The sequence below is a fragment of the Lepidochelys kempii genome, chromosome 15, assembly GCF_965140265.1.
Source record: "Lepidochelys kempii isolate rLepKem1 chromosome 15, rLepKem1.hap2, whole genome shotgun sequence".
Classification (NCBI taxonomy): domain Eukaryota; kingdom Metazoa; phylum Chordata; order Testudines; family Cheloniidae; genus Lepidochelys; species Lepidochelys kempii.
The window spans coordinates 17,538,974-17,558,863 of record NC_133270.1 but is presented as its reverse complement, the minus strand read 5'-3'; the positions used below and the strand labels follow the sequence as shown (position 1 = coordinate 17,558,863).

The 19,890-nt window shown below is 39.7% G+C and overlaps 1 protein-coding gene across 4 annotated transcripts in view; it reads left to right on the top strand.

The window, feature by feature from the left end:
• Positions 1-236: 236 nt before the first annotated feature.
• Positions 237-19,890, top strand: part of GOLGA3 (golgin A3) — a 38,349-nt gene continuing 18,695 nt past the window's right edge. For 3 of the 4 annotated variants that reach the window (XR_012155013.1, XM_073312449.1, XM_073312448.1), the window contains exons 1-11: positions 237-459; positions 3,306-3,627; positions 7,406-7,684; positions 8,974-9,086; positions 11,025-11,719; positions 14,105-14,216; positions 14,977-15,283; positions 16,062-16,264; positions 16,623-16,760; positions 18,035-18,196; positions 19,184-19,552. Coding sequence is in view for 3 of the 4 variants with exons in the window: in XM_073312449.1 (XP_073168550.1) it covers positions 3,495-3,627; positions 7,406-7,684; positions 8,974-9,086; positions 11,025-11,719; positions 14,105-14,216; positions 14,977-15,283; positions 16,062-16,264; positions 16,623-16,760; positions 18,035-18,196; positions 19,184-19,552 (2,511 nt within the window). In the remaining variant the exon portion in view is untranslated. The remainder of the gene's footprint in view (positions 460-3,305; positions 3,628-7,405; positions 7,685-8,973; positions 9,087-11,024; positions 11,720-14,104; positions 14,217-14,976; positions 15,284-16,061; positions 16,265-16,622; positions 16,761-18,034; positions 18,197-19,183; positions 19,553-19,890) is intronic. The other variant, XM_073312450.1, reaches the window with a different exon arrangement.

The window sequence follows — 19,890 nt, the reverse complement described above, 5'->3', positions numbered from 1 at the left end:
AGCAGGCGGGAAAAGACGGAGCTGTCACAGCGCGAGGCCCTCCACCGGGATATGCCGTGACACAGGCAGGGAGGGCGGGGGTAACACTAAACCAGCCCGCCGCCAGCGGCACCAAGGCAAACAACAAGGCGAGGGCCGCCCTCCCACTTCCGATCCCGGAAGGTCGCCGGCAAAGCCCGTCCCCGCAGCTGGGAAACAGCGGCCCCCTCAGCCGTTCCGCCCGGCCCCGCTGCCCCCCGCTGCCCGAGCCGCGGACGCCCCCAGTCGGGGGAAGCAGGGTCGGGGTGTGCGAGGGAGACAGACCCGGCGGGGATCGGCGCCACTCCGGGCCCCCGCGGCCTGCCCTCCCGGCGGGGGAGGAGAAACGCGCTGCACCGCTCCCCCTCCCCCGGCTGAGGCGGCGGCGGCGCCACGTCTCGGGCTGGCAGCTGGAGGACGGAGCCCGTCGGGAGCTGTCAGGTCTGTGGGGAGGGGACGGGGCCTGCTGGGGGTCCCGTGGGCGGGGGCGGAGCGCTGGGCCCCGAGTCCCCACAGGGAAGGGCCGGGGGTCCTGGGTGGGCCGGCGCCGGGGAGTCTGGCTTGGGCTGGGGCTCTGGGCTGGACGGGCCGGGTCTGGGCTGTGGCCTGGACGGGGCGGGGGGTGGTGGTCTGAGCTCTGGCTTGGGCTGGGCTGGGTGGGGGGTTTGTGGGCTGGGCAGGCCGGGATCTCGCTCAGCGTCCTTGGGGGCTTCAGGCCAGCGCGTTGTGTGTCCCAGGTAGGCGAATTAAACCCCGTGCCGTTGGTGCGGGGCGTGTCAGTCCTCGTGGACACCTTCCTGCCTGCCCTGTGTGGAGGTTAAACCTTCTTCCCCGCACCGGCGCCAAGGCCAAGCGGTGGGTGGCTCGGTGGTGCTGAGCGTCTCTAGTTTCTTTGGGGTTGTGGTGGATGCAAGGTGCGATGTCAGTGCGGAATAGTATTGTGCCATCTCTTTTTTCCTAACCTCCAGCCTCCTGTCTCGGAGTCAGATAGAAGACTTCTGTCATCCTTGGTGTCCCTAGCTTATGCTTCTTGACGCTTGTTTTTCTCTGCCTCCGATAACCATAGGCATAAGTTTTAAGTTTCTCAGGGTGTCCGGCTGTGTTGTGCTTTTACTAAAATGGGTTCTTTTGGGGTTTTGGGTTTAGTGAACGCCTGCGCTCTTAGTGCTGGCTATACACTCCCCTCCAACACTGCTCCTTTCTGTGTAAGGTGTCTGATGGGAGCCTGTGATGGGTATGTTATAAAGAGATAATTTATAATGGACTTTAATAGCAATTAGAAGTCAAAATGTGATGACTTTATATGATTAGGAACAAGGAAGAGCCTTAGGACTGTATAGACACAGCCCTTTGTACAAACTTTGTTGTTATATTTTGCTACGTTTTAAAAGTCTCTCTGTGCAACGTGAATGTTTAGGTAGAGGGCAGACACGGGTATTTGTTATTGCTAGGAATGTGTGACAAATCATCTAAAGTAGTCAGACTGGATTGTGTAAGGTGTAACTATGGTGATCGTAAACTCTCTTTACCCTATTGCTACAGTCAGGATCCCCTTATGACTTGTTCTATGTACAGTATCTGTTGTGATGTCAGCACTGGTAGCAGCTATTACTCAAGTTTAAGTTAGAGTTATATGTAACTTTAAAAAGTCAGCGGTTATTTGTAATGTATGCATATTTCTCTTTTGTGGAGGGAAATTCCATCCTAAAATGCCTACCCCAGTCCAGACACCTGTTGTGAAAATAGGCGTGGATTAGCTGCTGGCTCTCTAGGGTCATTGCCTCTTTGTTATCCATGTGATATAGACAAGGCTCTTTGGTATTGGGATAACACTAAGTCCAGTCCTGTGCATGTTAAATTTCTATTGATTTCAGTGAGAGTTTTACCTTCTTGACTGCAGGATCTGGTCTTAAATGTGGTTATATTTTTCCCTTTACACCATTGCTCTTATCACCAAGAGATCAAGTGGTGTGGCACCTCAGATGTACTCTCTGGAGATGGAGAGGGAATAGAAGGCTAAATTGCTCAAATTATTTGATTGTGTGTGGAAGTGTAATTTACACTTTTAACAGTTTTTACACTGTTAGCTAAAATTTTGCTCTTTAGTCAAATGCTTTTTAGTGTCTTGTTTTTTGTAATCTTCTACACTTTATATTTAATTAGCCTATTGGTAATTTAAATGAATGCAATATTATCTTTATAATTTAACAAATTATCAGTTTATGTCTTGACCCATATTTAAACATTTGGCTGTTTGACATATCATTGGCAGAATGCAGTGTTTTTTGTTAGGAAATCCTCTGTAGCCTTGCCCTAAGAGAAGGCCAGCCTTGACTGGCAGCTAACTTTCATTTTGACTGTCAACACAAGCTGTAATTAGTAGGTCATGTTCCTGCAAAGTTATATGTGTTGTTTGCTGTGCAGGAACCTGAGCTACAACTGAATAAACAATAGTGTCATGATTTAAATAAAAAGTTAAATTCAAGCCACTATTTGCATTCATACAGGTAAAATAACAGACTTCAACTGGAATAACTCCCCAAAATGAAAAATACAGCACAGGAGTCCAGATTATTAATGAGTAGGGTGACCATATGTCCCATTTTGGCTGGGATGGTTCCCTTTTTAAGCCTTGTCCTGGACATCCTGACTTTTTTGGCAAAACTGGGCAGGTTTGCTCTTGCCAACTGATCATCATGCCCAGTTTTGCCAAAAAATGGTGCACGACCACCAAAGGGTGTGTGCAGAGGAAAGTTCATGGGGCTTGAGCAAGCAGTCAGCCCTGGGTGGGGGGGCCTGGGCCAGCCCTGCATTGGATGGGGGCGGGGTGCAGGTTTGAGAGAGCCCCAATGCGATGACCCGTTTTCCTTTAGGGAAATATGGTCAGGAATGAGTGACCACTGATTACATACTTCTAGTTTATTGGAGCTGATACCAGGTTTAAAATATATATTTACATTAAAAAGGACTTTTGTATAATGATCTTAAATCAATTGTCTGGGTGCAGAACCAATTTCTGTAGGCTTGCACAGGTCTTTGTACTGTAAAAGTTGAGAAATATGTTAGTAAATAATGTATTCATTGTCCAGGACAGTGGATTATTGTCTGCACTATCATTTCATACCTGATCTGTACATTGAAGTAAATGGATTGAGTAGGTGAAGAGCAATTTGTAAGTGCTACTTACTGTCTATCTGGTATCTTCAAAGTTGTGAATATGTTTTTTAAATAAATGTATTTGTTTCCAGTGAATGTAGCATCTTGGTAACTGCTTTTTTTTACTCCAGGATATTTTATGACCTCCTGGAATTTCTGAGCTGCCTACTGTAAACCAACGAAAGAAAAGCCCACTATTGTGCTCCTGTATGACATCTCGAATAGCACTGCTGCTGATGGAGACAATCCGGACTTGGTAGTTCACTTGGAGGCAAATTATTCAGAAGAATTAATTTCCCTGGATCTGGGTCATTCTTACCATGGACTCGTCATCTGTTCAGCAAGATGCCCTGTTGGAGAACAGAGCTAGCAATGGGGCTTCTCACAGTTCAGAAGAACGGCTGAATTATAAGGCCAAATCAGATATGCCAACCGAAGGAGCTGAAATTAACAGTAAGTTGTTTCATAAGAATTGAATCTCTTTCTGATTATAAGGTCTCTCTTTCACTCATGATTTTGTCATACAAGACATTGACCATTATTTTGTTGGAATCAGTAGTGTATTTTGCTGTATAATACTACAGAATGTCTTGTGACTACTACAACCCATCTGTCTTAGAAATTCAGAAGAATTCCAACTTTTTAATTTAAAAACTGCTTCTAAATTTTGTTTTTAAAGCCATTAATTAAAACCAATTAATTATGATAGGGACTGCTCAATCTGTGTTATATTTCTCTTCTGCTGACATTAAAAGTGGTAGGATCCTTAAGGGCTTGTCTACACCTGGAGTTATTATGGAATAGCTATTCTGGCATAACTCCATGTGTGAATACTCTCTTATTCTAGAAAAAGAGTGCTTTTTTCCAGTTTTAGCATAATCCACAAACTGTTCCATTTTACGAAATAATGAAGTAGAAAATTTTGCACTTGTTCACAAGAAGTTTAATAATGTGCTTACCTAAATAGGCCTCCTTAGCATAAAGATTTATTGTTGAACATAAGAACGGCCATACTGGGTCAGACCAATGGTCCATATAGCCTAGTATCCCGTCTTCTGACAATGGCCAGTGCCTGGGCCTTCAGAGGGAATGAACAGAACAGGCAATCATCGAGTGATCCATCTCCTGTTGTCCACTGCCAGCTTCTGGCAATCAATGGCCAGGAACACCCAGAGCATGGGGTTGCATTCCTGATCATCTTTGCTAACAGCCATTAGTGAACCTAATATGCATATGTGGAACTGATTTAGTGTTGGTTGGAAATGGTTGAGTAATTAATGTATGTTACAGTTTCCACCTATACAGTTCTGGTTGTTTTTGTTTTTTGTTTTTGTTTTTTTGGTCATACAGCTACAACAAGGGGAGCCCAGAGCCTTTATTTGCATTTGTCAGACAGCCTTGTATCTGATTGCCAGGGTATAATCATAAGATGAATCATTCATCTTGCATGAAGTTAAAATTTAACTGTTTCCTGTCCTTATCTCTGTCAAGCATCTTCCTAACAATCATAGCTTGTAAGTAGCATGCTTTTTCTCTTGTTTTTAATCTATTTAATGATACTTTCCGGTGCTTTCAGCAAATTGCAGACATATATCAAAATTACTGTCACTAAAGAACATTGGCAATAGCATATAGTGTCCTGTGTATTCTGTGGCTATAGAATTTGTCATAAAATCATTCCCATGCTGAGAATTATGCTCCAGAATCTTTTTTTTTTTAATGTATTTTTAACACTTTTTTTTTTTATGGTTGAAGATAACCTTTAAATCATGAAACAGATGTAAATTGATGCAGCGTTGTCTGCAGATTGAGAAAGACAGGCTGAAACAGTCGCTCAAAGATTTGAACTGCCCAGTCATTTCTGAGGCGTTGTGGCTGAAGCCTATAAGTGACATAGCTATTTCACTACTCACCATCACAGGAGAAATAGTCAGCTAACATGCCAAATTGCCTCCCATGTCCCAACATAGCTTTCAAAATGGATCTTTCCTCTTCACAACTTCTGATGCAGTTATGCATTCCCAATACAAAAATCTGAGACATATCAAAAACTGAAACAGCACCAGTATAATTTTTTTAATATAAAAACCAATAACATGGGCTGTTGTAGTGTTTTTGTGGTGTTTATTTTAATATTTAGTTCAATGCAAACCTCCATTGATTATATTTAAATGAAAATGTCTGAAGAATTTCAAGTATGATGTTGTGAAGACCAAGACTATAAAAGGGTTCAAAAAAGAACTAGATAAATTTCTGGAGGATAGGTCCATCAATGGCTGTTAGCCATGATAGGCAGGGATGGTGTCCCTAGCCTGTTTGCCAGAAGCTGGGAATGGGTGACAGTGGATGGATCACTTGATGATTACCTGTTCTGTTCATTCCCTCTGGGGCACCTGGCATTGGTCACTATCAGAAGACAGGATACTGAGCTAGATGGACCTTTGGTCTGACCCAGTATGGCTGTTCTTATGTAAGTATGTTGCATCAGAATGTTGGCAGATCAGCACTAGACGTTTTTGTTCAGGTGTGGTGGGGTTTTTTTGGGGGGGGGTGTGTTATAACGTTTCTATACTGGGGGAAAATAATATGTAGATAATTATATCAGCAAAAAATGCTTTTGCAAGTACAATTTGATTTGTTTGAGGAACTGCTATCAGCTATTTTGGCAAAAAGCACTCTTTTATAGGTATGTATCTTGCTAGTATAACTATACTGGGAAACCTTTTCTAGGACAGACTAGGCCCTAAAGATTCCAGGGATGTTGTCATGGAATTTGGTTCCATCTTACCACAAACTGCATGGCCCATGACCTTAGTTAACACGAAACGCAGTGAAGCCCTTTACAACAAGACATTTTCTTGGTAAGCAGTGGTTCGTTATAATTGGAAATACAAGTATCACCCTGCAGTAAATCTCAAACAAATGGGCAATACTCTATAAACGGAGTTTCACTATATCCTAATTTACTCCAAGTGGATTATAGTGTGTGCTTCATTTTTTTTAGTTAATCTTTGTATCTTGAATCAGTATATTCATTTGTTTACTGTCTTTTCATTTTAAAACTCTTCTAAAGTGTAATTTGACCATACTAAATGAGAAGACCAGTTTTTATGTAACAAAACAAAAGCACTGCCCTACTTGAATCCCCCCTGCCCCCCCAATGTATCTTATTTAACTTCAGAGAGGTGCTTTAAAGGTTACCACATCTGAGTATTATTATTGTTCCTTGATTTTTGTATAACTTCCCTTCTTCCTTATCTGGTGCTTGAAATGATCCCGTTTTATGCCAAAAGTATTTCATAGCTAAGCAGTAACTTTCATATCCAAGTGGAAAAAGAACCACTTTCTTTAATCATTGTGATCTATTTGCTTATATTTAGTTTCTGTACGTTATCAATAACAGCCCTCCTTTCTGAAAAGATGAGTGTGTGTCAGAAGTAAGCAGCAGAAACAATTCTATTTTAGCACAAGTTTTTTTCAGCTCTGTTTGTTCACATAAACGTTTTTGAATAAACTGTACCAGCCGGGTGGCTATTTCAACTTCCTTTTGGATAGATTTTTTTTTCTCGAGCGATCTAGAAACATGTGTCTTAAAATTAATCATGAAGTTCTGCCACAACCGTGTCTTAAATGTACATCTTTGCTCCATCAAGCAGAGAAGCAAGATGGAGGTCTTTAAAATATAAATTTGTATATTTTATATATAAGTGTTATGCTTGAATTGAGGATGTATTTTTTTCCTCATGTAAAATGCATATAGACACCGCCAAACAGGGATGAGGTCCAGATTTAGGTTAGTTCTTTTTGCGTTATATATGAAATCTAATAAAAATTAATTGGGTGACTTCTGTTTTGTATTTTCTTGCTTCATTATTTTGGTTCATGTTGTCTATTGTGCTGTATACATATGATGCATCTGAGAACTGGGATGATACTTGACTAACAAGGTTGTTGGGAAGGGGCTTAGTTAATGCTTTTGATGCCCTTTGAGATCCTCTGATGTAGGGCATAATAGGAGTGCAAAGTATATCTGCTTGTTCTGAATGGAGAAATAAACTTCCTCCATCTAATTTCTCTTTGAAGTAGAAATCATAGCAATTTGTAGACATTCTTACAGTCCAAAAACCAATCCTATTAATTTGTTGGATTTGGTTTTGGAAGTGTGTGCAGGGTTGAATGGGAGGACTTATAGCTGCCAGTGTGAATTAATGCAATGTAACTTTCTTTTCAGCAACTAGTATTAATGCCAACAAAGTGCCAAATGAAGGAGAAAGTCTGGAGATAAACAGCAAACGGGACACTTACCAGAATGGACCAGAGGCACTCTATCCTGACCTCCCTTTGTCTTTTGAATCAACCAGCAGTCCACATGGTCAAGACTCTCCAGGTGTGGCTGGTTTCCATGACAACCTAAGGAAGTCTCAGGGAACTAGTGCTGAGGGAATAGTTCTTAGAAAAGAAGCTTTGCAGTCACTCAAACTAAGTCTTCCCATGCAAGAAACTGAATTGTGTAAGCATCTGTTTACTGTAGAGCCCCTGCTTCTTTTGCTGCCTAAAGCTTTTTTTCTCTGAGCGTGTCTGCAGAATCACTTAAGCTTGGACTAAAATTCATTTTTGCAATAAACCACTCTCTGCTCCCAGTAAAGCATGTGCCTTAACATTTAACAAGTTTGGTTGTTCTATTGACCTGCACATTATAGTGGATAGGAAGCTAAATTGCCCTAGTCTGTCCCACTTCGGGAGTAATGGAATGACACTGAGAAAATGACAATTTTAGGTTAAATAATAGCAGAAGTTTCTTACAGTGGGATGTCTTAGGCCTTGTCTACACTACAAGGGAAATTCGATCTAAGCTACACAATTTGAGTTACGTGAATAGTGTAACTCAAATCGACGTAGCTTAGCTCTACTTACCGCAGGATCCACGCTACATGATATGGACAGGAGATGCTCTCCTGTCGACTTCCCCTACTGTTCTTGATCTGGTGGAGTACAGGAGTCGATGGGAGAGTGATCTACAGTTGATTTAAGAAAAGGAGTACTTGTGGCACCTTAGAGACTAACCAATTTATTTGAGCATGAGCTTTCGTTAGATTTCGTTAAATTGGTTAGTCTCTAAGGTGCCACAAGTACTCCTTTTCTTTTTGCGAATACAGACTAACACGGCTGTTACTCTGAAACAGTTGATTTAGTGGGTTTTCACTAGAGCTGCTAAATCGACCACCGATGCATCGACCGCCACTCAATGATCCCCCCGGTAAGTGTAGACAAGCCCTTAGACTAGAATAGTCTCTCAAGGGAAGTAAGAGGAGCTGCATCACATATTTAATACTAAACTGGACAAAATTCAAGAAGATGTACTGTAGGGAACAACCTTACGCTAGCCTCTGAGGGATGGGACTAGAAACTGAATAGATTTTTGCCTATTTCCTTCATTCTGTCAGAATTCGAGTTCTAAAGCAGGTGGGATTTAGATGGTAAAAGTGTTCTTGCTCTTACTGTGGAAGGTTTTGTCTCAGATCACTTGAAAGAATTGTGGCATTTGTAAATATAAAATGATTTAATTGAGCACTGTAATCTCAATGCTTACACAAGGACATTTTGGAAGATGGGGGAGTATTCCTGAGCTGCATGCTAAAGGGCTGTCCTTGAGAATGATGCATGCTCTGCTTAAGCATGAATGTTGTGTACATGTTGCTGATGGGAGAAGGGGTTGATGTAGGGATATTTTCCACCCTTTTTGTGTTGTTTGCCTTTTGAAGTTTTCTGAGTGACTTTAGAGGTAACTTTTGTACATAGGTTCATCTGCGTCTTCGCTCCCATTGGAGAAAGAGGAACAAATCAGACTTCAGGCAAGAAGGCGTCTGGAAGAGCAGCTCAAACAGTACAGAGTAAAAAGGCACCAAGAAAGAGTAAGCACCTTGTAGCAGATCCTCTGTTTCTAGGTGATCTCTGTGTAGGTGGAAAGCTAGGAAAATGAAGCCATACCTGCCCTAAACTGTCTGTTTCTTGGCTGTACGCATTCAATAACGTCTAGCCAGGAAAATGTATTTTTCTAATTCTCTTCTGTATGTGCCAAATTTTGCCTTCAGTTGCATCATGATAATCCATGAAGGCTGCAGGGTACCACTAGAGTAATTGGAGGAAGAATTTGGTCCTATATATTTTTCCTGAGGTTGGAATGATTATTTGTTTTATATATTATGGTATCCTATTTACCGTAGTCCACAACTTTGAGTGTCTTCCCTCACTTGCTAGGAATTTCACAAAGAAATTGCTGCTTCTAGGTTTTTTGATGATAAATTGGAAAATCTAGTGTGAAGAACAATAATATATGGTTGGACTAGTAGAAATGTTTAAAAAAAACAACAAATTTTACAATCCCTTGTTAAGAAAAGCATAGATCTGAGTAAACTGCCACTGCTCTCTTCAAAAGTGTACAATGCGAGATTTCCATTTAGGCACCATCTGCAAAAACTGTACACGTTTCATCATACCACTATATATACATACTTTATTATTTGTTTATAGTGCAGTAGAGTCCATAGCCCACACTGAGGACTAGGGCTCCGTTCTGCTAGATACTGTTAGTAAATTTTACTCTGTACTAACAGACAGGAAGACATGGCTCCTACTCAAAGAGCTTACAATCTCAAATACAAAAATAGATGAAGCCTGGGGGAAAGGTACACAATATCCAAGCAAAGGCCATGATTCCATGATGACAGGTGCAGTCTAAACCTGAACATAATTTACCATGTAAGTAGTCCCATTAAACTCAAATGAGACTCCTAACATGCATAAAGTTACAAATAGTTGTGTTTGCAGGACTGGGGGCAGCAAGATCAAGAGAATGATTGGCATGTTTTATTTCCTTGATTTACAAAAAAGAGTGTAGGGGTATAGTGTGGGGGGAATGGGAGGAGCAGGTGGGAGAAGGAGGTAATCCAGGAGACAGAGAATTGGAGAAGGAAGAAGATGGATGGAGAGGAGTACGCAGGGAAGATTAAACCCTTTGGAGATAAGTCCTGAGTAAAGGATTCTACAGTTCATATTTGGGTAATACTAAATTGACCTTGTGCTCATAATACTTTTGGTTATTTCTAAACTGAGTCTCTTTGCTTTTATACATTTATCTCATAATGTGACATTTTAATCTAGTATTTTTGAGCATTTAATTGTATATTTATGTAATCAATATAATTGCATTTGATTTATCTAGTGTCAACATAGAATTGCATGCTGTAAGTAGAATGTGCAAATCTGATATATTAGTGTGTATATATATTATTGTAAAGAGAGAGTATTTTAAAGTTTAAAGCTTTGCAGTTTCACTTTTTTAGGAGATACTAAATATAATTAATCCCCATTAACTGACTTTCCATAATATTGTTTTTAAATGCCCGCCCACATCTAAATCATAGATGTTCTGAAAAGTATCTGAAAAATCCATATTCTTTTCTTTGTCTTCTCATAATACAAAAAAAAAAACCTTGAAAAATTTTGGAAAGTTTTAAATATAATTATTTAGAGGCTGAAGCCTTTATACAGTTGTTAAAGTACTCTTTTGCAATATCTTCTGATTAGTTTTCACAGTTTACCTAGATTACCTTCACTGTGTCTGGATTGAGACTCAATCAGTTAGCTCTCCTCCATATCCAAATGTCAGCCAGGACTGGGTTAACTAGCTATTAAGAGAAGCTTGTTCGTGAAATGCTACATAAGTCCAAGTGCTGTTATAAAAGAAAAATGAACCTTTTACAGCTTTCTAAATACAATGATAAGAAAAAATTGATGCGAGTTTAAGTGTAGTCTTCTAGAATTTATTGTTCGCTTCTGATTTCTTTTAGTCCAGCTACTCTACAACCAAAAACCGGCCCTCTAGTACACTAGATCCGGAGCTGATGTTAAATCCAGAAATCTTGCCAAGGGCCAGCACTGTAGCTATGACAAAAGAGTACTCCTTCTTGCGGACCAGTGTCCCAAGGGGGCCAAAACTGGGCAGCCTGGGACTTCCAGCCCCTTCAAAAGAGAGAAGAAGCTCCAAATCTTCCAAGTCAAGTAAGATCCGGTCCTTGGCTGATTACAGAACTGAAAATTCAGATCCTGGAAATGCTACTAGGAATTTTGTGACTGCCGATGCATCTGGTGGGTCTCTAAAGGAGAATAGAAGTGGTCTGACTTCTGTAGTATCTGAGATCTGTCTCCGCTCTGAAACAGACGACCGACTGGAAAATTCCTCCATAGCAGGAGACAGTGTTTCAGAGATTGACGGAAGTGATTTAGGAATAAGGCTGGATGGAAATGAGAGTGACAGCTCTACCTACAGCAGTGTGTCAGGAAGGGGGACGTATAGCATTTTATTGAATGCAGAAGGCAAACAGGGCATTTCATGTACAGTAAATGGCCAGGAGATCCCTCCAGATGGAGTGGGGCAATTTCCTTCCATCAGGGAAGTATTGCAGGCTGCAGCAGCAGAGCATCATGCCCAGGAGCAGGAAGTGAATGGGGAAGTGCGGAGTCGGAGAGACAGTATTTCTAGCAGGTAAGACATTACGTTGCACAATACACACATTGCACTTCTTTGGCATATGTAACCTGATGCTTTAATTCCCAGCTACAACATTTGGGATATAACTAAAGTTCTGTTCAATATGATCAGATGTGTGATAACTAATGAGTCCTAATAGAAACCACTGCGCTGAATACATTTTTATTATAGATATTTTTAGTTTATAGGAACTGTCCCTGATCAAGTGATTAAAACAAGGGCACTGTAGACATGTGTATGCTTTGTCATCACGATTCTTAAAATATAGTAGAATTTGATTGTGGTGTCCACTGCTTGTATTATCCACTCAGCCCTATACATCAAAAATGGCTTTCCAAAACTCATATCCAGTTTGTGCTGGTGTGTTTACCTATCCTGTGCACTAATCACTGGCCGTTTGGTTTTCAGTATCTGATTGATTGAAGGGATTTCTTTGTTTTCATAGAGAGGTAATAATTTTGCACCTTTCTGAGGACCACTTGGCTGAGACTAATAGTGTTACAGTTTGTGGGAGTGCCAATTAGAGCCAAATATAACCAGATTGGGAAATTTGGTTTTTCACAATAGTGATCATTCAGATAGAGTTGTCAGAACGGGTGTAGGTGCATGGCGAGGAGAGGGATTATTCAGGCATTACACGCTGAACAGTGAATGAGCAGAATTTTTAAGGTATGCATTTTTAATGGCCTAGGGAACAAATTTACCTAAACTGTAATATTTCAAATATTTGTAACTTCCTGTCATGATTCCAGTCAGGTTTTTAAAAGTTTCTTACTTTCTTTTAAACTTGTAGAAAGGGACCCTTTTGGTACACCCATACGTAACTTAAAAATACAGTAATACTGTATAAGTTTACCCACCACCAGTGACTACGGCTATGTCTACACTAGCACTTTTGTGGGTTAAACTTTTGTCAGTCAGGGGTGTGAAAAAACACCCCTGACTGACAAAAGTTACACTGACAGAAATGCCGGTGTGGACAGCTCCATCAGCAGCATAGAGTGGGTACACGGGGAACCTTGCAGCAGTTCAGCTGTGCTGCTGTAAGTTCTCTAGTGTAGACGTAGCCTTTAGGCAACTTAAACTCAAATTGTCTTCCCCCTAACAATTCCTTCCTCTACTCTTTTCGAGTGCCTAGAGCTTTGCTCTATGCCCTGAAGGTAGTTAGATTTGGGCTTATTTTGGCCAGGAGGTGGGGGTTGGTGGGAGCAAATTTTAAAACAATAGTGCCTTCATAGAGAATGCCCTGTTAGCAGCCCCCCTCTTTCCATCTAAAGCTCTCTTTGGTCTCAGACTAGTTATGTATTACGTGCCACAGAATTTCATTGTACTGCACTGATTTTTTTTAAAAATGAAATGATATATGATACTGTCTTAAGAAACACTAATGTGTTCTCTTTGGTCTGTTTATAGACTAGTGATCTGTGCAGAGAAGTGTGTGGTTCTTTTATTTGTTTGCTTTCAGTCCTCTGTACTTGCAAGATGCCAGGATACTTGCCCTAGATACTCATATCCTCTTCAGACCTTTAGAAGGGGTTTAACTGTTAGATCCTCAGAAGTTTGTGTCTCTGACATCCTAACTATGGCTTAATATCTGTCCCTTACAGGAGATCAAGGTTAGACTAGCAAGCAGAAAACTAGTCAAACTCACAATACTATTGTTGTCTAAAGATGCAGTTACCAAAACAACTTGTACAAATTTAGAAAATACAATTATTTGTCTTATCTTTGGAAGAATTACAAACCTCAAAATTCTTAGAGCAAAATCAGTTGTCATTAGATAATCACAATCTATGCCTAATCCTGACAGGAGAGAAAGCAGAAGTTCTTGTCCATTTTCTCTGAATTTCATGGATTTGCTGAGTAAACTATACTGGGGAAGGGGAATAGGGTATACTCCATGCTGAATAGCGTTTTTTTTTTTGTTTTTTTTTTTTGCTTTAGCTATCCATTTATTTTCATGTTAAAATAGTTTTGTGTGGTTAGTGCATGTGAAAGGTGCTTGATCACAAGTCACTTTTCCCTTGAGATCTCTGTAAATCTCTTGGTAAAGGGATGTTTAGTTTCTGAGGATAATAAAGTCAGCCCATTAACTTTCTTTCCTGGAGAACAAACATCCGTTCCATGATATGCCCAGTTTTGGGGAATTCAGATAGCTCCCAATCCAGCGTTTTTTCTGTCAGATGGCAAGTGAAATTTGTTTCGTTCTTTGTGGTGAGTCTTTCACAAAGCTAAAAAGACTGCCCAAAACTGTAGCTCATTTAGAACTGAGTTATTTAGTGGAGTTTGAACATCTTGTAATTTCAGCTTCACCTCTTTATAAATGGGTGATTTATAAAAAATCCTAACTCTTTAAATGCCTGTGGTTTCTGTCTCCAGTGTGTCTGTGGAAAGCTCTGTCACAGGAACTCATGATGAAATGTTGCAGGTCCTAAAAGAGAAGATGAGACTTGAAGGACAGCTCGAAGCACTGTCATTAGAAGCTAATCAGGTAGAAAATTAATCTGAATTTCTGTATTTAATCAACTACAGTCATACACTAATTCAAATTTTAAAGTAGATCCCACATTGTGTTTGCAGAGAGGTGGTTTTCATAAATGTTACATAAGATAGCTAAAAAGGCTGTTTATTTAAAATAAAGCTTTTAAAATCTGAAATAATAATAATAATAAAAAAAACCCCTATACTGAAGTGGTCCACAAAAGAGAGAATAGAGAAAAAGGAGTGTAAAGAAGTAGAAGTAAACGTTGAGCCAGTGGGGGCTCAACATATATTAAATATTTACCCTTAAAGTGGGTGGCAGTTTCAGACTTCTTTCTCATTCCATTTCTGTTTAAAAAAAAAAAAAAAAAAGTTAAGGACAAGTGAGTGTCAAACAGTAGGGGACATCAGAGCAGAGGAATGATCACTTGCAAGCATAAGATGGGTATTTAAAACAAGACTGAGACTGTCAGTGTCTAGCAAGCTATCTTAAGTACCAAATACCTGTGTCCGTCTTTTTTTTAAGGATGCTGTCTATATTGTATGCACTTTTGTCTACATTTTTCCTGCATATTTGAGACATTTATTAAATACAGCGTGATTTTTTTTTCTTATTTTACATAGAAATGTTATCCAGCAGAGCAAAATATATATTTGGAGCGGCTGACTCTTTTAGACAGAATATTGATATCTCTACCTCTCTTGCTAATGCACTATATTTATTTATTAGTTTCTCCTAAAATTATTTTTTATTGTTTGGACTTGTTCAGGCACTTAAAGAGAAGACTGAGCTGCAAGCCCAAATTGCAGCTTTGAACATGAGGCTTCAGGATCAGATGGAGCACAGTCAGAGCAGCCAACAGAAGCAGGATTCGTTGAGCTCAGAAGTGGCTACCTTAAAGCAATCTTGCTGGGATCTGGAACGAGCTATGGCTGACCTGCAGAACACCTTGGAAGCCAAGAATGCTAGCTTGGCTTCCTCAAACAATGACCTGCAACTGGCAGAGGAACAGTACCAAAGACTCATGGGAAAAGTTGAAGATATGCAAAAAAATGTTCTCAGCAGGGATAACACAGGTGAGCTAATGTAAACTTGAATCTTGAAAATGTATCTTTTTTTTCTGTTCCACAAGCAATTTAATTAAATCTTACTTCTTGTGTGCACTATCAATTACTGATGTAACTACCTTGCAAACAAGAAAGTGATTAATTTGTGGTGTATCATGATGCTGCCTACAGGGTCTTACTAGATAGCATTTCCATTTTAAGACCAGGAAGAAACTGGTTTCCAGTTAGGCACGTTCGGCATTAAAAATGAGGGAATAGGGAGAAGTTATTAACTTGTATCTCATTGATATCAGATCCTTAGAGATTTGCATGATTATTTATTTTATTATTACTATTTCTTGTTTTGCGTTACAGGAGTTCCCAGAATGTGCTAGGCACTGACCAGATGCACTGACCAGAGTCTGCAGTCTAAAAACTGTTTGACAATTCATTAACAAGTTTTTTTTCAAAAAGAGAAATATATTTTGGTTAGCATCAAGTATCCTTTCCATTTCCCAGACATGTGCATACTCCCAAATGTTTTACTTATTTCCGCCCTTCTTTATGCTTCTAAGGAACTTCGAACATGCAAAGAAGTGACCTCAAAAGCTGTTTTCTCCTAATGACCCTAATTCTGTGGGTCCTGAAATTTCTTCTGGTTTGTGGGAATGGATGTTCTTTGTTATTTAGGCACACTTCCAATAAAAAGATGACTGTGGACATATGTTTAAGGTTCATTGCTACACTTAAAACCATCAAAAATTGGACATTGGAATAGCATAGTTTAATTTTTTTTTGCCTTTTTTAGTACACGGTCTGCGACAGCAAATGGCTTCCTTACAGAACCAGCTTCAGCAGGTGCAGTTAGAACGGACCACGTTGACCAATAGGCTAAAAGCGTCTCAAGCAGAGATCGCATCGCTGCAAAATGTGCGGCAGTGGTACCAGCAGCAATTGGCAGTGGCTCAGGAGGCACGTGTTAGACTACAGAGTGAGATGGCCAATATACAGGTAAGTGTGTGAACTTTCCACACCCGCACTGCTTTCTTTCTTACATTAGCTTTAGCCAGTGGATGAATTCTTTTCAGACTTTTAAGGAGGGCCCAGTCTCGTTTCTGTATTTATGTAAGGTGCATGATTAGCTCTGTCCCTTTTACCTGTCATCCTTAGGTGTTACTTCCTGTCTAACACTGAGGCATAAACTTAACCAATGCACTTTCTGAAAAGCTTATTAAACTTTCTCATGGATGTAGCTCTGTAAAGCCATTAGGTGACAGCTAAGGCTCAGGTAGACTGAGTCCTCTTCTCTGGAGCATTTTCATTGTCCACCCACGTTTTGAGTATTTGTATTGACTTTTCCTTCCTGCAGGCTGGGCAAATGACCCAAGCAGGTATGTTGGAGCACCTCAAATTAGAGAACGTGTCATTGTCCCATCAGCTAACAGAGACCCAGCACAGATCCATCAAAGAAAAGGAACGTATTGCAACACAGCTGCAAAATATTGAGGTAAGGTTGTAGGTGGCCTGTCTGAATTGTGTTCTGTTGTTCAAGTTTTATATTCCAGTTTAGTGATCACCATATTTTCAGATTCAGGAAGAAGGTATTTACACTGGTAGAAATGACTTCACTATGAGTACATTCAATTGGTGTATATCTTACATGATCAAAGAGCCTTTTCAAATTTACATCCCCAGAAGGCAAGTGTTGCTTCTCCAAATTTTAAAACCACATGAAGAATCTTGCTAGTTAAAAAGGAAACTGTCAGCCTCTGTAGGTCACAAACTTACCTACCATAAAGAGACCCTGTTGACAGGCTTAAATGTAGCCCCCTTTGATTAAAGTAAAATGGAGCATTACAGACTGGGACCTGGAGTCTGAGGCCCTAATTTTACAGTTGAGATTAGCCCAGCCATAAGATATGTTGGAAAACTTAATGAGCCACACTTTGGCCACCCTGTTGTAAACAATATACATGCGAGGGATGTGGCTCTGGATTATTTGCAGCAGATAAATTCTACTGAGACTTGAATCCTCATTCTTGCACTCTGATATTACTAAATATTGGGAAACCCAGTTAATATTGTGGCTGATCTAAAACACCTTACTCATTTTAGTGTTGGTTAATAGGTCAAGAATTTCATCCAAAAACAAAGGCTGGTGGCAAAGATTTGTATTTGTTATTGCAGATTAATAATTATTGTTATTTTAAATAGAGGGGTGGGGAACTTAACCGAAATTGGTCATATCCTTAAAGGGCTCTCTGTGAAAATCTCTCATGCCCCAGGCTTATCTTTCCTGTCCTCTAGCAGAAAAGATTAATAAAATTTTCAAAAATTCCTAGGTAATTTACACTCCTAAATCCTGTTTTCAGAAATGACTTCGGAACCTAACTCCGAATCTCACTGAGATTCAATGGGACTTAAATCACTGAAGTTCTTTTGAAAATTTTATGCTGGGACTGCAGAAATGTTTGGTCTTCCCTTCTGTAGTAGCTTATCAATTTTTAAAAAATGAAAAGCACTTAGCCAGAATTCAGTCTCTTATGAATGTGCAAGATGCACACTAGTCATTTCAATGGGTGTGTCCTAGAAGCCCAGTAATCTTCAAATATTGAGTGGATAACTTCACTGAGGGCCAGGAGTGTAATACAAAGAACTGAATAATGTTTTACTATTTTGTTCTCCAATATTTTTTCTGACTTTTTTTTTTAATCCATTTCATCTGATATTTTTACCATTTTCCTAATTCCTTTGTAAATACTTCCTGTTTTTTCTGTGCAGGCTGACATGTTAGATCAAGAAGCTGCATTTGTACAGATCCAGGAGGCTAAAACCTTGGTGGAAGAGGATCTGCAGAGAAGGCTGGAGGAGTTTGAGGATGAGCGAGAAGAACTGCAGAAAATGGCTGATTCTGCAGCAGCACTGGAACAAGAACTGGAACAGGTAGACTTGATTACTGGATAGTGTCCCAAGGACTTCCTGGAGAACACTTAAGCTGAAAGACTAATACATGGATTTTCAGTTAGCGATGTTTAAAGTGCTGAAAGATTACTCTAAAAATGGCATGGAAAGATAAGCATGTTGTGTGTGTCATTGAATTGCAGCTCAAACTTGCTCAGTTACTTGTAAAAAGAGTCCACTTCTACCCACCAGTCCTTCAAATTCTACCTGGGATCAGAAAGTTAAACCATTATATTTCTTTCTTGTGCATCCTTAACAATAATAAAGATTTGGCAATTCGGAGCAGAGTTAGCTATTCTTTTGATGTGTGAACTAGAATAGAATTGAGCTTCGTCTCTCGGTGATTGTAGTTCTGCAGTGCCAAAAGAATTAAATAATAGTAAAAGTTAGATGTTCTAGTGAATTCTGCAGATAATGGTTCTGCATACACACAGGGAGTGCATCTCTGTTGTTAGAAGTTGTCCTTTTAGATAGTCATTTTCCTGAGTGCAGCATCACTTTACACCAGTGTTTCGTAAAGGATTTCATTTGATGATGATGTGCAGGGGAATGGAATGAGGGTCTGGTGCGTGATAGAGCTCAATGTTATGACCAAAAAGGATGTCTAAGGGTAATGGTATTTTAAGCAGAAGCTAACGTGTTTATATGCACACTGAACACTTAATTTAAAATAAAAATTAAAAAGGTCATAAAGTAAAACATGTAGTCTTCTAGGATTGTCAGCCTGATCAATGTATGCTCTGTAGTTGCACAGAATGGCCTCAATATAATCAACACTGTGAATAGAGAGAATCAATGAAACATAAGATTGCCTTCTGCTTTCTTTACAGTTATTTTCTATTAGTCCCTCAGAGATACTAGGTTATTTTAATTTTTTTTTAAAAGTACATTCCTAAATAAAAGTGGATTTTGTAGTTTAAAATTCATCTGAGATGGATTAAATCTTTTAAAAACTATTTTTTTCTTCAGGTGAAATTGACTCTGCATCAGCGAGATCTGCATCTTGAATCTTTACAGCAGGAGCATCTAGCGCTCATGAAGCAGCTCACCATAACCCAAGAAACATTGCACACCAAAGAACAGTCCCTAAATGACCTACAGACTCAATATGATGAGCTGGTGGCCAGGTTAGAGGAATTCCAAGGTGATATTATTTCCAAGGATGACACGATCCAATATTTGCAGAATGAAAAGATTGTCCTAGAGGTAGCTCTGCAGGCAGCAAAAGCGAGCAAAGAAGAACTCGACGAAGGAGCAAAATGCTTAGGTGAAAGTACTGAGGCGGCATCAGAAATCTTGGCGCAATTGAGACAAGAAATAGCTATAAAGTCAAGCCAGGTAACGAATTTCTAAAATTATTCTTTTGCAAGTAACAGATGTAAGTGTTGACACAGGCTTGTGATAGAGCCAAATATATGACTGGAGCATTGCAGACCAATGGTGTTTAGTATCACGTGCACATAAACTTTAAGATCTAGAGAATGAAAATAAATCTAGCTGTTTTATGACTGTTCCCCAATAGTGAATATTGCTCATTTATTCTGTTTATATCAGTGGAATGTTCCTATTATTATTTTATATCTGTGTCTGTGCTTCTGGATTCATAAAGTTTGTGATGTGCAACTGAGTTATTCTTGCATCTTCAGGATTTAATAAACAATATTTGTTCTTTGCCA